Source organism: Aulonocara stuartgranti (assembly GCF_965226115.1).
Source record: "Aulonocara stuartgranti genome assembly, chromosome: 23".
Classification (NCBI taxonomy): domain Eukaryota; kingdom Metazoa; phylum Chordata; class Actinopteri; order Cichliformes; family Cichlidae; genus Aulonocara; species Aulonocara stuartgranti.
In genome coordinates this window covers 40455479-40477357 of record NC_138958.1, presented here as the reverse complement: position 1 = coordinate 40477357, position 21879 = coordinate 40455479, and the positions used below count along the sequence as shown (strand labels likewise).

The 21879-nt window shown below is 40.7% G+C and overlaps 2 protein-coding genes across 4 annotated transcripts in view; both read left to right on the top strand.

Moving 5' to 3' along the window:
- Positions 1 to 14362, top strand: part of rcbtb1 (regulator of chromosome condensation (RCC1) and BTB (POZ) domain containing protein 1) — a 77915-nt gene extending 63553 nt beyond the window's left edge. Inside the window, exons 1-13 of one of the 3 annotated variants that reach the window (XM_082524518.1) lie at positions 5330 to 5482; positions 6182 to 6470; positions 6943 to 7093; positions 8349 to 8515; positions 9321 to 9479; positions 9563 to 9670; positions 9806 to 9948; positions 10201 to 10264; positions 10385 to 10511; positions 10619 to 10745; positions 10925 to 11076; positions 11171 to 11301; positions 12067 to 14362. In XM_082524518.1, coding sequence (XP_082380644.1) covers positions 6348 to 6470; positions 6943 to 7093; positions 8349 to 8515; positions 9321 to 9479; positions 9563 to 9670; positions 9806 to 9948; positions 10201 to 10264; positions 10385 to 10511; positions 10619 to 10745; positions 10925 to 11076; positions 11171 to 11301; positions 12067 to 12207 — 1593 coding nt within the window. In that variant the 5' untranslated portion in view covers positions 5330 to 5482; positions 6182 to 6347 and the 3' untranslated portion in view covers positions 12208 to 14362. The other 2 variants (XM_082524517.1, XM_082524516.1) reach the window with 2 other exon arrangements.
- Positions 14363 to 15234: 872 nt separating this feature from the next.
- Positions 15235 to 21868, top strand: cdadc1 (cytidine and dCMP deaminase domain containing 1). The gene is made up of 11 exons (XM_082524527.1): positions 15235 to 15578; positions 16025 to 16125; positions 16255 to 16432; positions 16960 to 17257; positions 18161 to 18367; positions 18462 to 18562; positions 18766 to 18815; positions 19428 to 19597; positions 19689 to 19878; positions 20197 to 20245; positions 20371 to 21868. The coding sequence occupies exons 1-11, from the start codon at positions 15479 to 15481 to the stop codon at positions 20475 to 20477; spliced, it is 1551 nt and encodes a 516-aa protein (XP_082380653.1). The 5' UTR covers positions 15235 to 15478; the 3' UTR covers positions 20478 to 21868.
- Positions 21869 to 21879: the final 11 nt, after the last annotated feature.

Genomic DNA, 21879 nt, shown 5'->3' with positions numbered 1-21879 from the left:
CTGGCTTCAACTCAGTGCCTCCAAACTCCAGCCACTTCTCCTCCTCTTCTTTCTTCACACAGTTCCCCAAGCAGAACAGGAGAAGCTTGGTTGATGGAAGGTGGGTTGCAAAGCAGCTTGCAGATGCCCAAGAACTCTGGGTAGTATAAAACAGTTTGAACACCATGCCCTGTATGAGATTTTCACACTGAATGTGTGTCATGATTGGAGACTGGAGGCAGAATATTGCACTCACTGTGAAAAAGTTAACTAGATCAGGGCAGCAACAATGGACAAGTCGAGAAAATGAAGGCAACAAGAAACAACTGGGAGTGGAGCACAGATAAAAACAATCACTGGTGGAGACAGAATGGGGGGCAATTACAGTTACAAAGGAAGGGGGGAAGCAAAACTAGAACAACTCTCAAAGTAAAACAAGAAACATGACGGAGACAAGACTCCATACTAACAGATGCATGAGACAGTGGGAGGAAGGTAAAGGGAACCAATAAGGGAACTAACCAGAACTAAAAATAAAAATACAAGAACCAAGGAACCAATCGAAAACAAAAGAGAAAATATGAAATAAGAATCCCAAACAATACTCAGAAAAATCCAGGACCGCGACATTGTGCAGTTGCACCATCAACTGATGTTGGCTGGCACTGAGATCACCCGATCTGTCGGGGCTGCCCAGGCTTGACTTTGGTCCTTGCTTGAATTAATGCTATGCTGGATTTAAGCTATTACTACTGTGAGTAAAAGAAAACATAATTAGAATATAGTGCGCTTAAATTTGCTTAGATGAGGGGGTCCAGCTGTAGATTGGTGAATGTCTGTGTGTTTTAGTTTGGTTTAGCTATAGGCCTGAACTTGTCATAACTTAGAAGTAGGTTTGCAGGAGACTCTCCACATGCTTAGCTGTAAAAGTAAGACAACAAGAGGTCAATGGCCCAGTGGATGCAGAGTGGGGGTCTCAGTGCTTGTAATATGTTTTGTATGTTTTGTAGAGGAATTTGGTGTAGCTTGGGTGAGGGGAGATGGACTTTTATGACCGGCAGGAAGTCACATATACAGAGACACACACTCACTCACGTGCACACACATACACACAGGTACGCGCACACACAGGTACTCACGTGCTCGCACATACATACACAAACACAGGGTTTACAACACACCATGTGGGTTTTACGATGGGGTCGCTTCTATAAAACTGGTTGTAACAAACAAAGAAGTGAAGATCTGCAGAGGGACACCGGCCTTGCACATCTCCCCTTCTAGAAGGTGCATGCGTAACTGAAGATAAAGAAAGGTTTTGTGAAATGACTACTGAGTCCGGTGCCGTCTCTGGATGCCCGAGGAATAAAATAGAACCGGGGTGAAACTGCTTTACGTAACACTACACATGGGAGTTTCACTGCACTATAACAGTCAAGCAGCTTGGTGTACATTTGAGCAAGAAGACATCTGCATTTTTATTTTAATTGTCAGGCACATGCTGAGAAGAGAGAAATTCTGTGCTGGCACAGATAAGCAATTACACCCAAACACTGAAGTTTCTGGAACAAATCTCATTCTCTGCTGCAATGCAGTATTGGCAAATGAGTCCAGTATAATGGTCCCCACAAACAGCCCTGTCTCCTGCTTGTTTGTCCCTAGACTTGTAGCTATATGGCTGCACCTATTTAAGATACACATACATACTTATTACTGAAGCATGGGTGAGGTCTGGCAAATGTTATTTTCACTCTCTGTTCCCACTATGTTTTATTTTGAAGGCTTCAGTGCTGTAGCATGGGATTGCTGTCATCAAAGGGCAAAATATCATCCCTGCGCACAGAAAGCTGCTTCAGCTGAAAGTGACAACAGCTACAGAGCATGCGTGTGTGTGTGTGTGTGTGTGTGTGTGTGTGTGTGTGTGTGTGTGTGTGTGTGTGTGTGTGTGTGTGTGTGTGTTTGGATTTAAGAAATCTGTGCACAGGATGCAATGAATGCAGAACACCAAGAACAATGGAGAAGGGAAAGTAAAAGGAGTGGGGAAGGAAGAAGAGAAAGAGAGTAGAGTTAGGAGGAGTAAAGGGACAAAAAGAGGAAGTATGAAAGCAAAAGACAGACATGTAGAGAGTGGCACGCGCACAGCCGGTGAGGATTCACAATAAGAAAAGGAACCAGGAGACAGGTGACTTAATTACAACAGTGAAAGAGATCGTTTAAATCAGAAAAAAGCTGACACTTAAGATTCCGCCTTTGCTGTAGATCTTTACTCACTTGAATCTGACAGCAATGACACTGCAGTAATGCCTCTGAAAAGACTTTTTTCCTTTTATATTTGATTGAAATTTATAGGTTTTTTATGCTGTATGTATCAGGTATATCACTATGCTTAATTGGGGAAACATTAATAATGTTGGGGTATTCTAAGCGACTGGACTTTAAGTTTCTTGAAGACATTTCAACCTCTCATCTGAGAAGCTTCTTCAGTTCTAAGACCTAATGGTGGAGAGTCCCAGGTATTTAGGCCCTAGTGGGAGCTGTATTTTAAGAGGGTCGTTGACCCACTATTGATCATGTGCCTCATTACATGAACCAAGGTGTGAAAAAGGGTGTGGGTTTGGATGAAACCATGTGAGACCTTGCCTCAACCTATCATGTGACCTGATGAGATCACCTGACGCAAGATATGAGTGGGCGTTAAGGCACCTGTGAAGGGATCTCAAAACTAAATTGTAGGTGGCAGACAGTTGGTGTTGTAATCCACCCCCTCTGTTCAAAAATGGTTGTTCACAGTGGACATACGTGGCTACTTCAACTCCTCTGGCATCCTCGAAAGAGTGGCCTTTGGCCTTCAGATGCAGACGTACAGCTCGTCCTGTCGAAGTGGCTGTTCTATGTTGTGCCATGTGTTTATGAGGTCGAGCATATGTATGGCTGTTTGGTTTTTCCAGTGCAGAGTTCTGAGCAGTCGTTGCTGCACTGTAAAGGTACACAACATTGTTTGCTTTGTCTTTGGGATGAACCAGTTTTTGTCTAAGTGGCTGGCTGGGTCTGAAGTGCACTGGGAAGTCATGCTTGGAGAAGATTCACCTGACTTTCTATGATAAACCTGCTGGGATAACAATGTTGTTCCACTTGTCCTTCTGTTTCTCCCTTCTTTATTGTGTATCTTTGCCTATTTGATGAAAGCCCAAATGGACTTTCCATGACCTGGATGTCTGACAATCAACACAGACAATGTTTGGGTATATTTATGAAAGAAGCTTTCTACAGCTGTAGGTGGCAGATAAGAGCGATGGAAGTACACAAGTAGCGAAATACATCATGTGTTGGCTAAAGCAAAGACCTATTACTGTATAAAAAGTGACACTTCCTTTGAATAGTGGATTTTTAGACTGCCCCTGGAGCGTGTCATGGGCACCATGCTATTGAGAATTGGGTTAGCATTGAGCCTGCTGATGTATTGATCTGTTAGCTCAGAGAGAAAAACACAACATGGCCTGCATCCATCCAGGGAATATCATATAACCAACCACTAAGTAACAGAATAGACCACAACTGCATGAAAAGGGGAACCCTAATTGGACAATATCATCTGTAAGGCTTCACATTCCCTTTTGATATAAAACTCCCCCCCCCCCCCCCCTTTTTTTTTTTTTTGTAGTATTTGAAAAAAGAAAAATAAATTATATTCCTTCTGGCCAACTACCTGTTGGTGGTCCACTGGAGGCATTATTATTGCACTGAAAATCGAAATTTCAAAATCATTCAGTGAATATTATTTTAGTTTAGTCTGTTGTTTTCAAACCACAAATGCGTTTTTATACTCAATCAGACTGAACTGACCCCGTATTAAAGCCTTGATGTTCTGCTGTTCACTTGGAAAGCACCCCGCTTGTTGCAGCGCATTAAACCTTAAGAGCCCAATGCTACAGTGTGTGCCAGTACTCCACCTACTGTTCGTAAACAGGAACTACAAGGTGGTTGAGACAGGACACATTTTCTGGTTGTTTTTGGAGGGGGGGGGGGGTCAGAGAAATTTAATAATAATGTTTTATTTATATGCAGCTTTTTTCCCCCACATATGGGGATTTAAATAAGGAATTTTAACTTGTGAGTATCAGTCAAAGTCAGCTTTATTGTCAGGAGATCAAGACTCATCAGACGAGGCAACATTTTTCCACTTGTCCAGTTTTGGTGAGCCTGTGTGAATAGCTGACAGGAGTATCACACAGTGTGGACTGTAAAAGGTATGTTTCGGACCTCAGACCATTACAGAACCACGAGAGCTGTTGCCCATCTGGGTAACGTAATAATACGGCCCACAACTATTGCATAATTCCTCAGTAATTTAAAGGAATTTCAGTTATTTTATTTGAAGTTACAAAGTAATTATATTTGTCGACAAAGACTTCATGGTAAGTATACTAGAATAAAAGGGTCACGTGTCATGACCCAGGAAGCAAAGAAATAATTATATTGTAAGTATATTTAAGTAGTTAGATAATTTTAAGTAGTTCCACTTTTCATAGTAATTTTGTAGAAAAACAAAATTTAAAATACTTGAGTGTGAGCCATATTTTGGAATGGATTAATCTTGCCTTTTCACAGCATTATTTTTTTTGAAAACTTTATTTAATTTGAGTTATGCTGATGCGCCGCTCGGCGTAGGAGGAACTAAGTGCTAAGTAATGCTGTTTATTCAACTGTCCTGTTTTAAACAATATAAATGTGATAAGGACAGTTCTCCCTTGCCAAGTAACAAGAAAAAATAAGTACTATCAAAATGTGTAGGACTATGTGACCTCACAGTGATGGAGCCTAGTCTAACTTTTTTCTTGCACAATCACAGCTCAAACATAACTTTTAAAGGAGGGTACAGAAGTTGGAAGTACCTGGAAGTTAGACCAAGTAAAGCCACTCCATAATACAGCCTGCCCCCCAAGAAGTCCAGTGCACTTATATTGTTTGTTTTCCCACAAATTACACCATACTTAAAATTACTTACAGTATAATTTATGTCTCCTTTCCTGCAAAATACCCAGAATTTAGGCACTAGTTAAATATACTTAGAATATAATTATTTCGTCTTTCCTGTAAGTTGAGTGATGCTTAAAACTACTCATACACGACCTAACATTACTGCTTTAGTTATAATTATTTCTTTGTCACCTGCAAAAACTTGACTTGTTCCAGTATACCTACCTTTAAGTATTTGTAGATAAATATAATAACACTGAAAAAAAAATAAATTCGTTGAAGATCGATTTTATTACAGGAGAATTGCGGCTTTGGTTCGGGCCGTGAGCGTTATCCCCATCTGTGGCTGGTAAGTGCACGTCTACATCTAGGTGTTATTTAACTGAGGGCCGGATGGGGCAGTGGTGCTCCTACGCGCCCGCTTAATCAACCGCGCGTATCATGCGCAAAGAAGAACAACTGACCACTCTCGACGCGGCTCGGCGGTTGTGCTACTGTAAACACCGGACGAGCGATTTTTTTTCAGGTAAATGTATTTATTAACACGAGTTTACACGCTGTAGAAGTAGTCGTTTTTATTCTTAAAGTTGTTGCCGTAACGCTGTCGCTGTCTGTCTTTTCTCAGTCGACTCGTTGTTATGGAGCGATGCTTTAGGTAGGAAGAGCACAAGAAAGCGCTTAACTAAGCTACTAGCTTCTCCGTTCATCACAAGCTTTTAATCGCAGTTAGCTTTGCTGCTGTGGTGCCTTTAAGGGGTGAAATTAAAAGTTTTTCTACGTAGGGTTGAAAAAAAGGGGAGCAGTAAATTAGAGTATGCTTGTTTTGTTTCTTTTTTAAATTATTGTTATTATTACGATTATTGCTAATATTATTATTATTGTTATCATCATGCTGGCTAAGGTGGAAAAAAATGTAGCAATTTAAAACGTCCCTGCTTATCAGCTATATCCAATATCAGCTCGCTGGCTTTTCTCAGGAGTTGAGAGCTTAACAGTAACATTATGTGTTATTGCTTTGGCCTCATGCTATGCCTCATTTACATGAGATTGAGATGCATTTCCCAAGACATACAGGTATTATTTGATGTAGTTCTGAACTTGCCAAATACTTGCCTGTCATTTCAAGAGAAGAAGAATAAATGTTACCCCTCTTTATAGTAATGTAACTGTTTAAAAAACAAACTTTGTCTATTTATCTTTAATATATTTCTTGTCTTGTCTAAAGCGACAGCAGGGATGGTTCTTCTGGCTCCACGCCACCACCACCATCGCCTCCTCCTCGGGTCCTCCCTTCCCCTCGTCATCCCCCTCCTGTGCCCTCCTCCTCTCCCCGATCATCCCTGACTCCTCCTACTTCCCAGCTAGGAAGACTGAATTTTGCAGGAGCGGTGATGGATGTCAGTAAATGGCCCCTGTTCTACCTGCTGAGTGCTCAGGAACTAGCTACAGTGCGACAGGCCTGTGTCTTTGGCACCACTGCCAATGAAGCAATCTATATCACCCATGGAAATGAGGTGAGGAGTGCACATTTGATAGTTTCTGTTTATGATATGAGCTCTTTAAATAGCACTCGAATGATTGTACTTGTTTTGTCTTCCTTATATTTGTGCCTGAATCTAATTCTGACTTTACATGAAGTGTGTCGTTTGCTCTGTAGTTACGTGACAGTTTAAACAACAGGAAAACGTATGAAGCCGATGGGGTTTGCTGTGTGAAATGCCTCCAGTGCGCTTTTTATGTGAAGGTTTATTTCATAAGCGTGTGTTTTGTGGGGAAAGAAAAAATATGCCGCAGGAGATCCTGCATTGTTTTCACTTTCCTGTTTGAATGCCACCATACCAGAGCACAGCTGATCTCAATCAAAACGCATAAGTCACACAATGAGCATCTATTTGCTTTGTGTTTGTTGATAACCTACAACACAGCACTTTAAATGTGTATCTGCACTGTGTCTCTGTATTTTGAAACGTGTGTTACTGTTTCCAGGTGTTTGTGTTGGGGTTAAACTGCAGTAGCTGCCTTGGTACAGGAGACATTCTGAGCACTGTTATGCCGAAGAAACTGGACTTCCTACGAGGGAAGAAGGTAGCCAGTGTGAGCTATGGCAGCGGACCTCATGTCCTATTGGCTACTGACGGTAGGCTGTTTTTTTATATTTATACAATGTTTTCATCCTGCTGCATAAGCATTTCACTGTATAGTCATGTGCTCAATATTGGTCAATTTCTACAGAAAGGTTGACTTTTTTCTATTGAACAGTGGAAATGTCACTAATATGAGCTTAACCCTTTCATGCATAGTGGTCACTACAGTGGACAGCTATTCAAAGGCTGTTTTCTTGTATTTGTGTCAGTGTTGATGGTGTACTTGCACATAAACCACTACATTGGACACTGATGTGTCAGTCCATACACATCAGTTGTATGCACATCAACTGATGGACATACAATGTATACACATCAACCCTTTGAAAAGGCAAAGCAAGTTTATTTATACAGCACAATTCAACGGCAAGTTGATTCAAAGTGCTTAACAGAGACATTAAAAAACAAAAACAAATAAAAAGCATGATTTACAATGGGGGAAAAAAGGAACAGTAGATAAAATCAGTACCGGTAGTTAAAATGTAAGTTTTGAAATTTAAGCTTAAAAGTGTGGATTTGGTGCTTTATTCAAATGCAGCTGAGAACAGGTGAGTCTTCAACCTGGATTTAAATAAACTGAGTGTTTCAGCTGATCTGAGGCTTTCTGGGAGTTTGTTCCAGATATATGGAGCATATAAGCTGAATGCAGCTTCTCCGTGTCTGGTTCTGACTCTAGGAACTGATAAAAGACCGGATCCAGATGACCTGAGGGATCTGGAAGGTTCATACTGGGTCAGCAGGTCACTGATGTATTTTGGTCCTAAACCATTCAGAGCTTTATAGACCAGCATCTATCCTCTGACGGACAGGCAGCCAGTGTAAAGACCTCAGAGCTGGACTGATGTGGTCCACTTTTTTGGTCTTAGTGAGGACTCGAGCAGCAGAGTTCTGAATGAGCTGTAGTTGTCTGACTGATTTTTTTAGGTAGACCTGTAAAGATGCTGTTACGGTAATCAAGCCTACTAAAGATGAATGCTGAATGATGAATGGACTAGTTTTTCCAGGTCCTGTACATGTAAAAAAATAAATAAATAAATAAATAAGTAAATGTTTAAAAAAAATAAGTTCAAAAATCTTTTTTTCATACCTAAAGATGAATAAAAATCCTGATTCAGGTTGTCATAATTCATGCATGAAAGGGTTTACCTGAACTAAAAAATGTGCTAATAACATAAATAGAAACTCAGACACTGTATAACCAAAACCTGTATAACATTGACAGCTTAAATTTGTTTTTATGTGTTGCAGATGGACATCTGTTTGCATGGGGTCACAATGGTTACAGTCAGCTGGGGAATGGGTCGACCAACCCGGGACTCTCCCCCGTGTTGATCACCGCTAACCTGCAGAACAAAAAAGTGAAAGAGGTGTCGTGTGGCTCACATCACTCTATGGCTCTCACTCTGGATGGAGAGGCAAGTCCTTTTTTATATATATTTTTTAAATTACCGTTAAATGTGTTTAGCGTGTCTTTTCCTGTCTCGCTCTGTTCTCTTCTTTTCCCCTCACCCCCAGCTGGTCCTGGCAGATGCTTCTCCCTGAACCTGGTTCTTCTGGAGGTTTCTTCCTGTTAAAAGGAAGTTTTTCCTTCCCACTGTCACCAAGTGCTTACTAGTGGGGATCAGCTGAGTGATTAGGTTTTCTCTCTATTATTGTACAGTCGTAACCTTACAATATAAAGCATATTGAGGTGACTGCTGTTGGGATTTGGTGCTATGGTGCTGGATGGTAAACAGTTTCCATTCACTCTTAAACAACAAAAGAAAAGAGCAGGGATGGCAATAGTAGGTAATGAAAAGAAATATGTGGCACACATAATTTAATTTAATTAATAAAATATCATCAAATATGACTGAAATTAGAATATTCTTATTTTTATGTACCACTCTAAATAAAAAGTTTAGCCCTAAGGGGGTCACCCTTATATACCTTGACCTGCCACCTTGAGGCCTTTAGGTGTCACACTAAGAAGCCTGTCTTTAACCCAGCGGCATTAAAGCTAATGGGGTTGTTTGTGTGGTAAGCTGGAAAGGCTGTTGCCATTTAAAATATTACTAAGTGTACGTTAAGTATTGCATCCTTTTCCCAGTTTGTTCATGTACATTCAAGTTTTTCTGTTTGAGATGTTACTCAAACAGAACAACTCAGAGTACAGCATCAATAACATCATTCTGAGAAAGGTGTTTTTTCTCACACTACAACATTGTCAATCCTCTCTAGGTCTTTGCATGGGGATATAATAACTGTGGCCAGATTGGTTCAGGCTCCACAGCCAACCAACCCTACCCCAGGAAGGTCACCGGATGCCTGCAGGGCAAGAATGCATCGGGCATCACGTGTGGGCAAACCTCCTCTATGGCTCTTGTCGACAATGGAGAGGTGATGTTAAATAAATTCTTAGTGATCTCATTGAGAAATCTGAACTTGATGTGGTAAACAGGGTGGCTTTTATTTCTCTTTAGGTTTACGGCTGGGGCTACAATGGAAATGGGCAGTTGGGAATTGGCAACAATGGAAATCAGCTGACACCTTGCCGTGTCGCTGCACTCCAAGGGATGTGCATTCAACAGGTGAGACATCCAACAACCACATGAATGAGTTTTTAATATCAATAATTGCCTTGAGGATGACTCATGATTTGTGCTGACATCTGATTGGGTAATTTTTTTTTATCAGCCGCATTTAAATCCATCCCTACCTTCCAGATTGTATCGGGCTATGGACACTGCCTGGCCCTAACCGATAAAGGGCTGCTATATGCCTGGGGAGCAAATACCTATGGTCAACTGGGAACTGGCACCAAGAGCAACCACCTCAGCCCTGTGCACATCATGGCTGACAAAGAGAGGTAGGAAGGAGAGGGAAGGGTGTCGGACGTTTCCTGTTAATATTTAGTTTCCTGTCCTCATTTCCTCCCTCTGTACCTCTGCCTCCGCTCCTGGTCTTAAGTAGTCGTCTACAGTAAACAAAACAATGCTCTTTCCCTAATTGTAGATATTTTGGGGCAAATCATGCCACAGCAAAACAGCTTTCAGACTTTTGACATGTTTCAGTACAATAATTAAGAAGGAAAAGCTTCCCTGTGTCTCTAATTTGGCAGGGTCGTCGAGGTGGCAGCATGCCATTCGACACACACATCGGCAGCCAAGACCCAAAGTGGGCAGGTATAGCATTCATCTTTCAAAGTGATGCACAGTCTTGTATTTCTTTGGTTTCTGGAATTCTTTATTCTAAAAAAAAGACCAAAAAAATCCAGGAGCATTATCATTTCACTCCTCCTCCAGGTTTTTATGTGGGGTCAGTGCCGGGGCCAATCCATTGTCCTGCCACACCTCACGCACCTCACCAACACAGACGACGTCTTTGCCTGCTTCGCTACGCCATCCGTTATGTGGCGCCTCATGTCTATGGGTGAGAGAAGAGACAACAAATTGTGGATTATTTGTGTAAAAAACAAACAAAAATGAAAGCTGTCTAAGTACTAGAACTGTTTCTACTGCGGGGGGTTTTTCTTCTAGAGCAAGATGACTTCCTGACGGTTGCAGAGGCTCTGAGGAAAGAGTTCGACAGTCCAGAAACGGCTGACCTCAAGTTCAGTGTTGATGGCAAATACATCCACGTTCACAAAGCTGTGCTGAAGATCAGGTGTGTTTATTATCCACATAGCTATAAGTGAAAGATAGCCTTGATGCATTTGGTAGCTGTGCTTTGTTTCAGGGCAGTTAAGGCAGCCTGTGATTTTTGTTGGCAGCCCTTAACATGTCAGGTTTTGACTATTTGACCATTTGTATACATTGTAAATAAAGTATTTTTATCGCGGCTAGGTGCGAGCATTTCCGTTCAATGTTTCGCTCCCAGTGGACGGAGGATCAGCAGGAAGTGATAGAGATTGGCCAGTTCTCGTATCCCGTCTACAGGTCCTTCCTGCAGTTTCTTTACACAGACACTGTTGACCTTTCGCCTGAGGATGCCATTGGTTAGTATGAATGCAACTGTTAAATATGTTCTTAGAGTGTGTAGAAGGATGTTGTTTTTTTTGACACTGTGTGTGTTTGTGTGTTGTGCTGCAGGCCTGTTGGACCTGGCCACCTCTTATTGTGAAAACCGCCTGAAACGCCTGTGTCAGCAGATCATCAAGAGAGGAATCACTGTGGAAAACGCCTTCACCCTGCTGTCTGCTGCCATACGATACGACGCAGAGGTACAGTTATAAACAGGTTTGTCAGGTGGATAAGCTGAGGTGGTAGATAAATTCACATTTTGGACCAGACGACCAAAATGTTTGTGTGCCATGAGCTTGTGATCTTGTTGCCTTTAAAATAATTGCTTTAAAGACGTGGATCAGGTCTGCGACGACTCACAGTCAGTGTCAATCTTCAAAAATGACTTGGGTGCAATAAAACTGCAATACGACAGTTAGTCTGCTATCAGTTTGAGCTTGGGTCAAGGCTGCAATTACATGCAATCTGTTTGTGATAATGTAGTGATTAACTGTAATAAACTGGCCAAAATGAAGGACGTACACACATATATAAACAGAAATTTATATTAACTGCACACATTCAGAGTCAGAACCTCAGACACCTGAACAGAAATTCCTCCAGAATTCGTGACGTTGTTGCTGCAGGGCAGCAATTTCACAGCAGCCGCTCAGCAACCTTGCTGTGTAGAAGAATGCAAGCAGTCGAGTCGGGTCCTCTATTATACTGATCAGCGCACTCACACGGTGATTGCAACATGTTGACAATCAGTCTGTGTTTAAATATTAGACAGCTGTTATTTGCAAACCTTCACCAGTCTGTCTGAGAGTGATGGCAGTCTGCCCGAGTCTGCACTATGGTATAGCAGCAAAGGAAAACTGTCAGGGATTACAAGGTTTAACACCCTGTAAAATAAGCATCGGAATGTTTGTTCTTTCTTTTGCAATCTAATCTCCTTATTATTTTTCTATTGTTTGATTTTCCAGGACCTGGAAGAGTTTTGTTTCAGGTTTTGCATAAACCACCTGACTCGGGTAACTCAGACCGAAGCCTTCTGGCAGGTAGACGGAGCAATGCTGAAGGAGTTTATCAGCAAAGCGAGCCGCTGTGGAGCCTTCAAGAACTGAGTGGTGCTTTTAGGCTCCTGCGACCTAAAAAAGAAAGAAAAAAACCAACTAATGACCGAGTGGATTTGGTCACGCTGCGTGTGCAGCAGCAGAATGCAACACCACAGTTTTCACATTCCTGTTGATCCCATCCACGACAAAAGAGGAGGCCCTTTCTTGAAATACTTATTTATATATACTTTAAAGAAGCACTTAAACAACATTATTCACAAGATGCTTAAACTGGATTTTAAGCTGCGTTATCTGTGGATCTAAAATGAGCACTTTGGCCAAACCCATGGCGCCTTTTCTGTGGAAGTTCTTTACATATGTTACGTATACTTGAATTTTTTTTATTTTTTCTCAGCAGCGTTTGCTTTGTTCATTTACTTTCTGGAAAAGTTCATGTGAGGGACCAAAGATCTGGAAGGAATAAACTACTGACCTAATCTAAAGAGATGAACACTGTAATGTAAACATGTTTCACACACTTAGCAGTAGAGCCCAATTTATTGGTGAATTGATTGCATTGGTTAATTGCCAGTCTGTTAGTGTTTGCGTTCATACAGGAAAACTTAAGAAAGTAACGAGGAGATGGGAGAAAGACCCTTCTACCATGTTATGATTGCTGACATTGCATAGTTTGTCCACCAGCTGACACAGGGTAAGTTTGGCATTACCTGTTGGAGCACCTATAGCTGATCTGAGCAGAGTAAATAACGTAGCAATTTAGGGAAATTGATTTGTTGAGTTTCTCTGAAATGAAAAAAAAAATATTGACCAATATATCAGACTGTAAGATTTTTGAATCACCAAATATCTGTATCGGCCTTAGATATCTTATATAAGTCAGGCTCTAATTTGGTATTCAGCAGCTCTTTGTATTTAACTCAAAGCAACTGATTGATAAAGACAAACTCATACATATACATGACATACACAGCTGATGCAGAGCCTTCTGTGGTTTGTTATGAGTTGCTTGCTTGGTAAATGTCCTTTGTACATTTTGGGAAGTTAAAACCTGTTATACTAGGTGTGTTCATTCTGCCTCACATTTCCTCTGCAGCACTACAGTCATCTCTTTATATTCCGTAATACTAAGAGGTTGATTTTTTTTAAGCTTATTCAAAAATCTATGGAATATATAGACTGAGAAAGTTGCGCTTTTCAGTTAAGAAAAATAACCGTCTTTGGTAAAATTACGACATTAGCTCCTTTTTTTCTTCCATTGCAAGTAAAATGTGTTGTATCTAAGGCATGTTGTACTGTGGAAACTTGCTCAGGTTTCCGCATTATTAGCATTTTCATCATTACAGGTTGGTTTCTGTGTTCGGGCAAATTAAAAATAAATCTACAAAAGTACTTAAGAGGAATTCATCTTAGTTTCTGTAGGTTTTTCTATATATGGAGCAGAAATTGCACTAAACAAAGCTACAGGATACATTGCATATTAAAGAAAGAGGAATGCTTTGAAGCACTTTTTTTCATTCTTTCACTTTGTCGTCTGATGACCAAAAACTCCCTGTGCGTCCTAGCCTTTAGGACAACATGTCAACCATGCCGTCTCCCAGTAAAGCCAATGTGAGATCATTTTCTATTTCCTTGATAGGTTTCTATTTCTTGATGTACTCAGATGCTTGAGGAGGAGTTTCTGTTCGCTCCAACTAAAGCAGAACTGCTATTTATTATTAAGCACAGCTTCAGTTCAGGCTGGAAAGTAATTTAGGATGCTTTGAGAGCTTCTGTGGAAATCATTGTTTTCGGGAAATGAGGTCTAGGTTTACAGTTTCTGCTTGTTTTGTTTTTTATGAGCTGTTCCTTCTTTTTTTTTTATGAAGTAATTTAAACTGGAAGAGTAAAACTGATTTGCATATTGTATTCACTCTCTCTCTCACTCACTCACACACACACACACACACACACTCACTCACTCACTCACTCACTCACTCACTCACTCACACTCTCTCTCTCTCTTTGTTATACTTTCATCGTTTAGGAGAAGTTTATAAAACCATTAGGTCCATGCTTATATTCAGCTTACAGCATTGCAGTGTTTGGGGTATGCATTATTATTCTGTTGCTGTTACATACTTGAGACATACTGTATTATTTTACTTTTTTAATTTAGCTATGGGGATTATATTTCTGTGATGAAATAAATATTTCTTAAATCTGATTTGTTCACTTGTCATAACAATTTTTGTTCTTGTATATTTTTGTATTTTTTTTATTGTCTAGCTCTTTATTGGCTCTTTGATGCAAACAATTATGTTTTATGGCAAAATGATAACGTGAAAAATATACATGCAAATAGAATGATATAACATCTATAAATCAAAATTATAGATGGGAATGTGAGATTTTAAAAAGAATATATCACTTAAGGAAATTTTTTATAAAAAGTGGTACATTTTGGTGAAATTTTAGTAGATTTTTCATTAATAAAATGTATAAAAATGAAATGTATTTATCAATAAAATGACAAACAGTATCCCACATTCTTGATTTTTAGTTCAAAAACGCTTTGTAACAGTCACAATTGTGTGGTGTGTCTTTAAGACAACGTAAGGTAAGGGTTAGTGATGTCACAGGTATGCGCCACTGCTCTCTGGAGAATGAGAGAGTGTATGGGCTTGGAAAAGTGTATGGGCTTAACTGCTTATGTTTAGCAGTTGAAATGATTAGTACTTTGTTGCGTGCTGACAGCCAACCAATTGGCCCCGCCCATGTGACAGCGTCAGAAAATATTTCCGGAAGAAATCCGGAACTGTTAAGATACCGTCCACTAGCGAAGTCACAGAAGAACGGCTCCTTCCCCTTTAAATAAGAGGGAGGCAGTTTCTGCTTGCGGTAGAAAGACATGAAGTTACGTTCGTTCAAGTATTTATCGGCTGTACAGTGTTTTATTAAGAATCATTGTACCGTAATACGCGAGTTAGTGCTAGTAATGTTAGCACTGTAACACTGTAACTTAAAAAGTCACCGGTTGCTGAGAGTTACCGTTACTCATCGGATTTCAACGTGACTTTAACTAGTCGTTATAAAAAAAAAATATATATTCTGAAGTGTAAGTTCATATTTGTACGTGAATTTCTTTATTGGTGCAACTTTATTTACCAAATCGGTGTCTTTTTATGCTTTTATTTTGAAAGCGTCGGTTGAAAATAGTATTCATGTGACTATCCAACTTAACAGTAAAAAGGATACCAAAAGAAAGCTTCATCCGGCTCTTCTCTTGCTGAACGTCGGGTCGACGTATTATATCGTTTTCTGTAGCTGACAGATTGATTGAATGGAAGAAAGCCAAATATGGAACCGAGCCGATCCGGGCCGGTCCACACCGTGTCGAGAAACAAGAGACAGCAGCACCCAGACTGACAGCAAAATACAAGGTGAGCCAACTGGAGGAAGAGTTCTTCCAGTAGTTTAGCTTCATATTTTTCCCTTCTGTCATGCCACAAAACCGCAGCTTCATGAGATACAGTTTACCAGAGAGGCACTTTAAATGGCCACGGCTGACAGCCTTTATTTACACATTACACAATGCTGCATATATTTATCTTAGACTTGGCCGATCATCTTATCCTATTCACATTATATGGCAAAATCCCCATCCTCAGATCAATACACATAGGTCTTCACCTGCGTGTATCTGAAATAAATGTTATATTTTTCTAAGTCTCAGTCAACAGGCCAAGTTAGCTTCGGTGGGGCCTTTAAACCATGCAAACATTAGTAATCTTCATGGTATATATTCTCATCCAAGCATGTGTTACTGCAGCTTTTCAGGAAAGCATTGTGCACAAGATGGCTTAATTCAGCTTTGTCTCTGCTTCAGGTCATGGCCCCAGGTTGTCAAAGGTAAACCTCTTCACCTTGCTGAGTTTATGGATGGAGTTATTCCCTCAGGAGCAAACAGAGGAGGATGGTGGTAATCAGGTTAGTTTGAATATAAAAAACACAGTGATGTATGCAATCTAGGGAAAAAATCATCAAGTTCTGTGGAGCGATTCATCTTTACTAGCACTTGTGTGTAAAATTAATAACTGTAGCTGTACTGTGCTTCAGCTCCATGGGATGGGTCTGGTGGTGGTGCGGGAAAGCAAAGTGGTGGGACTTCATTGTTCAGGAGCTGAGCTCCACGCTGGACAGGCAGCCATCATCCAACATGGTGCTCGCCTGGCTGACTGTCAACTGTACTTCTCGAGGAGACCCTGCGCTACTTGCCTGAAGATGATCATTAACGGTGAGTGGAGAAGGAGGCATGATGCAGGAATGAGTAGACGGCATTAAGGGAGCCTAAAAACAACACGCAGCGTGAATGTGTTTCTGTGTCACACTCTCAAATAACGAGATGTTCTTGATCAGGCAGAACTACATATCTTGCTGTCACTTTGAGGCACCACCCTAACTGTAGTCAGAATAACTGCAGCCTTTCTGGTACTGCACCTCCTTTCATTTACTTTCATTTACTTTGAAGTGGACCTGTTTTATAAGACTTGGCGAGCAGCCTCTTTATGATCAGATTGGAGGAATGACACATTGAGAAGTGAACACACTTAGAAACTCAGGACAGACTTTGACACCATAATGATATATTTATTTACTGTGAGCGTATGACTGAATATGTCCCACAGGTGTTGCCGTACTGTTGTAAACTGCATTATCGGCATTAAACTACATCAGCAGTTTGCTGAACTTTGGAGCTCTGTTCTCTCATTCCCGGGCAAAGTTAACTAAGATGGATAAATGCTGTTTGCTCTCCTCCTCCAGCTGGAGTCAGTCAGATCTCTTTCTGGCCCGGGGACCCTGAGATCAGCATTCTGAAGTCCACCTCTATGAACAATCCCAGCTACTGCGGTCCAGCTCACTTCATCTCAGAGGAAGCTTTACTAGACGCTGTAGCAGTAGAGAAGCTCAAGTCCAACAGCCGTCCTCACATCTGCATGCTGCTGCAGCCGCTGGCACCCGGCCTAGCGCAGTTTGTCACCGAGACGTCCAGAAATTGTGACTTCACAGAGAGGATCACTGATGACGACCCAAAGCAGAACACAGAGGAGCTTTTCAACAGGTACCTTACTATACTTACTGTATCTGCTTCTGCACAGCAGCACTTTTGAGCTATGTGCTGAATTCTCTTTCTAATAAGTTATACTCAGTTGCCTGGTATATTTTAGAGGGAAACCCAAGGAGGTTCTCGACACGCACCAAAAAACCCCCAAACAAACTGAACCTGAAGCAGAAATCTCAGCTGATGAGAACACCAGATGGTTAACTCAAGAAAACGGAGGGGAAAAAAAGTCCAGTTTTCATAAATCAGTGTCAAACAATATAAAATAAATGTGCACATCATTATTTATATTACAGTGTAGTGTGCTAAAGTGCATCAAAACAAATGAAGTCAAAATAATTGTTTGCTTTGTAACTGTAGTGACTGCAGAATTAACTTAAATATGAGAATGACGTGGCAGAGAGAAACCTGAAATCTGTATCTGATTCATGAGAGCAGAGTAAATGTATAGAACCAAATTATTTCAGCTGTGTGGTTATGAACAGTCGTAGGACGGTTATTGCTTTCCTAACACTTAAATTCCTCACGTAGGTTTGGTCAGAATTAGAGTGTGGGGTTTGGCAGGTAGATATTAAGAATAAACTCGCTTGATGTTATTATGTATAAAACCGCCCACTATATATTTTTATTTTTTACTTAATATTTAAAGGTGCTGGAACTCCGTTGCATCCTAGTTTAACCTCTGGTCAGACTTCAGCCATCAAAGGGCAAGAAAACCTGTAGATGAGGCACAAAGCAAAGATTATTCTGCAGAAATAATTAGAGAACGTCTTTCATCTTTAAGTTAACCAGAATGAGAAGGAGAAATATTTATTGAGTGAATCAAACTCAAGTCGCGAAACTGCTGGATGACCACAGCTGGATTTTCAGCCCGTTTATAAGAAATATTCTGTGTCGTTCCAGAGAACGAATGAGATGCCTGAAGGATTTCTCCAGACAGTTCCTGGTTCGTAAGTCCCAGCTGCATCAGGAGATTTTGAAGCACATGGGCCTGGAGAATTTTTGCGTGGAGCCTTACTTCTCCAGCCTGAGAAACAACATGAGGGAGCTTGTGGAAGTTTTAGCTGCAGTGGCTGCCGGGGTGCCACAGCAACACTACGGCTTCTACAGGTTAGAAACTCTCAAATTTATCTGTTTGTCAGCACAGACATCGCCACGCGCTTGTACTTGACGCTCATTTGATCGTGTCCCTTCTGTGAACCAGGGAAGAGTCGTCAGTGCCACTGCCCCCTTGTCATGAAGATGTGCCCCAAGAAGTGGCTCGTCACTGCATGATCCAGGCCAGGCTACTGGCCTACAGGACAGGTGTGTTTGGTTATTCATAACACACACTACATTCTTCTACATTCTATTGCATATTGCCTGACAAGCATCATAACAACTGCTGTTTGGCTGCAGGGCTTTTTCCTGAGTGATGTCGTAAAGGTTATGATCATTTCTAACAATGACCCTGTCAATAGTTTGCTATTTGTTTCCAGCTTCTTATACATGCATAACTGTCATTTCAGAGGATCCTAAAGTGGGTGTGGGCACTGTGATCTGGGCCAAAGGACAGTCGGTGAGCTCAACTATTCTCCTTTTGATTTGATTTAACTCGTTAATTCATCACAAGAGTAGACTGTTGGCAATTCTGTGTGCCAGTTCGGGTAGGATTTGACACCAGATTACAAGGTGACAAACTGACAAAACCTAATAACATCAGGCTCGTACAGAAGGAGTTTTTTTTTCTTTTTTTTTTGTCTGCACAAAATTGGATTATATAAATCCATTTATGGATGATTGTATTAATGCATTGAGGTTTTCAGTGTGGGTGGATGCAGTTGTGACAAATGTCATGATGATGAGCCCAAAATGTTCAAATAAATCCTAACGCGTTCCTCAGTAGCGGCTGCTCTCTCTGGACAGTTTGAGATGGTGAGTGTTTTTTGACAAAGAGAGAGAGAGCTCAGTGTGGAAGAGGTCAGGAGACGGGTACAACAGTGAGTGTCCACACTCATCTGTAAAACACAGTCGAGGCCGTGTTGTGATTTGGGGCTGCTTTTCAGCCCGTGGTATAATGCAGATGGAATTAAGAACATTTTATTTCATCATTTAAAGCAGAGCTACCGATAGATTTAACACCCACACTGATGTTGTTAATGTAGTATTTTGATCTGTCCCCTCATCTCAGGCTGGCTGTAACGGAACAGGGTGTCTCTACCTGGTGGGCTGTGGGTACAACGCTTACCCCGCAGGTTCGCAGTACGCCGAGTACCCTCAGATGGACGCCAAACAGGAGGATCGCCAGAGACGTAAATACAGATACATTATCCACGCAGAGCAGAACGCCCTCACCTTCAGGTCAGAACTTGTCAGAAATGGCGGGAGGGGAAACATGAATGCAGAAAATCAGTGTTCATCATCGCTTGATAGGTGTTCCTCCTCCTTTCAGGACACGAGACATCAAACCGGATGAGCCAACCATGCTTTTTGTAACCAAGTGTCCATGTGATGAGTGTGTCCCTCTGATCAGAGGAGCCGGTATCACACACATATACACCTCTGACCAGGACCGGGACAAAGATAAGGGAGATATTTCCTACCTGCGATTTGGCACCCTAAAGAACATCAGCAAGTTCATAGTGAGTCCACAGTGTTTTTCTTGTTTTGTTTTTGTTCCCTTTTATTTCATACTGTTTATGTTTGATGTTTGGAGTATATCAAACCTCCATCAATGTAGACATTTCTGCAGCTACAGTAAAGTCCAGGGTGCAGAAACGGGTCATTACTTCAGCAAACATAGCAAACGTAGACTCGGAAAATATGTTGAAAAGGGAGATGTATGTTAATTTATTCTGGTGCATAAGGGGATCTCTGATTCAGCAGCTTCTGGATGTCTTGCTTTTTGAAGATAAGGCTAACATGTCCTTAAAGAATCTGACATTTATCTGTCCTCACAGTGGCAAAGAAGCCCTTCAGTGTCCTCAGCGCCAGCTTTTCATCTTGCCAGTAAGTGGCACCCTATGCCTTTTTTTATTTTAACCATCTTCACAGATAAATTACAGAAAGGAGTTATGAATCAGCCAATTTTCCTTTGCTGATTCGAGTTTTAACCACAGTGCCATTTATTGCAGACGGTTGTGTCGGAAAGCACAGCAGACAGACTGAGAGTGAGAGCCCCAGCAACAAGAAGCTGTGCACCAGCATGTCCTGCGAATCACCTGCTGTGAGCCGTCGATAAATCCACGTACCTAAAAAACACCCCCCACAGAGGCAGGTTTTAAACTTGCGTGCCACAGATTTGATCGTTCACAGCTGTAATAAATAGAGCTAAATGTTGTTTCCTTCATGAGCATCAAATCTGTGGCACATATGATTTTACACATATGTATCTTTTCCAAGTCCGGTCATTACATGAGTGGAGAGTTGGAAACAAACTGAAATCAATGCAATGCAATGACCTCAAAGGGACACCACTAAAAGCGGATTAATAGATCCATCGAAGATTAAAAAAATAGGTACAGAAACTATGGACAATTTTTTTTTTTTTAAGCGTTTATAAGATACCACAAAGAAATAATTTATTTAAAATAGTTATTTAAACTGTGATATGCAGATCTGTTTGTTTTTGAAACAAATGGAGGGGGGAAAGCTAATTATAAAAATCTAAATAATGAAAAAGTGTGAGATTAACAACACATGCAGCTCCTGGTTGTCCAGGATTGTCCTCGCGGTACAGAACGGTTTGAAATAAATTACTGCTTTTATTTTGAAGGCAGCTGCTGTGAGAGTGTTTGAAAGATGTGTTTCACACTGTAAGGATGTTATTGTTTTTAAACGCAAGCCAAATGCACTGAAGTGAAGCGTGTTGAGGATATGGATAATGCTTGAATGAAAGTTTAAAAAGTGTTCCTGCAGAGCAGAGAGGACGGTCAAAGGTTTGGTTTTGGAGCGTGAAGGAATTTACTCGACTTTACCAACTTTAATTTTCTACATGAACACACTTGTTTGTATTCTTTTCTTCTTTTTTTTTTTCGTTCAGGTATAGTAAACACAGGTTTAAGTGTTTTTGTAACTTGAGTCCGAATCACAGAAAAGGCAGTAACTGTGATTACTGCATAATCTGAAAAATACCTGGAAAATAACACACACTTTCTTAAACACACACACGCAAAGCATGCATTCTCATCTATTCTTTTTTTTTTTGTTTTAATTTGTTGTGAATGTTGTACAACAGCATCAAAGTGCAGAAAAAAACAAGGTGGCTGCTTTTAGAGGACATCGTGAAGAATGGTTAAATCTGCTCATAGTTGTAAAACAACTGGTTCAAGTCTGATGTTAAGCTGGTTGGCTTACATTTGCATCTCGTGTGATATTGCAATATACCATCACAACCTATGGCATGTGAACATAGCTGGTATTGATTTTTGTCATCCCAAAAAAACAAACTGTTTTCCTTTTTCTTTAAGGAAAAAAAAAAGCAAAACAGCTTTTAACGTGTTTACTTCTTCCTTTAAGGAAAGTCTGGGCTCTAATTAGGAGACTTATCATGACTCCATTTCACTTTGTTTTTAAAATTTCTGTGAATGCTTGTCAGATATCTACTGGGAAATAAAATCACATTGTTCTCAAGTTTAGTCTCT

Coding starts and splice junctions, on each gene's coding strand:
- cdadc1 (XM_082524527.1), top strand. CDS start 15,479: ATGGAAGAAAGCCAAATATGGAACCGAGCCGATCCGGGCCGGTCCACA. Junction 16,433..16,959: donor CCTGAAGATGATCATTAACG/GTGAGTGGAGAA, acceptor CTCCTCCTCCAG/CTGGAGTCAGTCAGATCTCT. Junction 18,563..18,765: donor GCTACTGGCCTACAGGACAG/GTGTGTTTGGTT, acceptor CTGTCATTTCAG/AGGATCCTAAAGTGGGTGTG.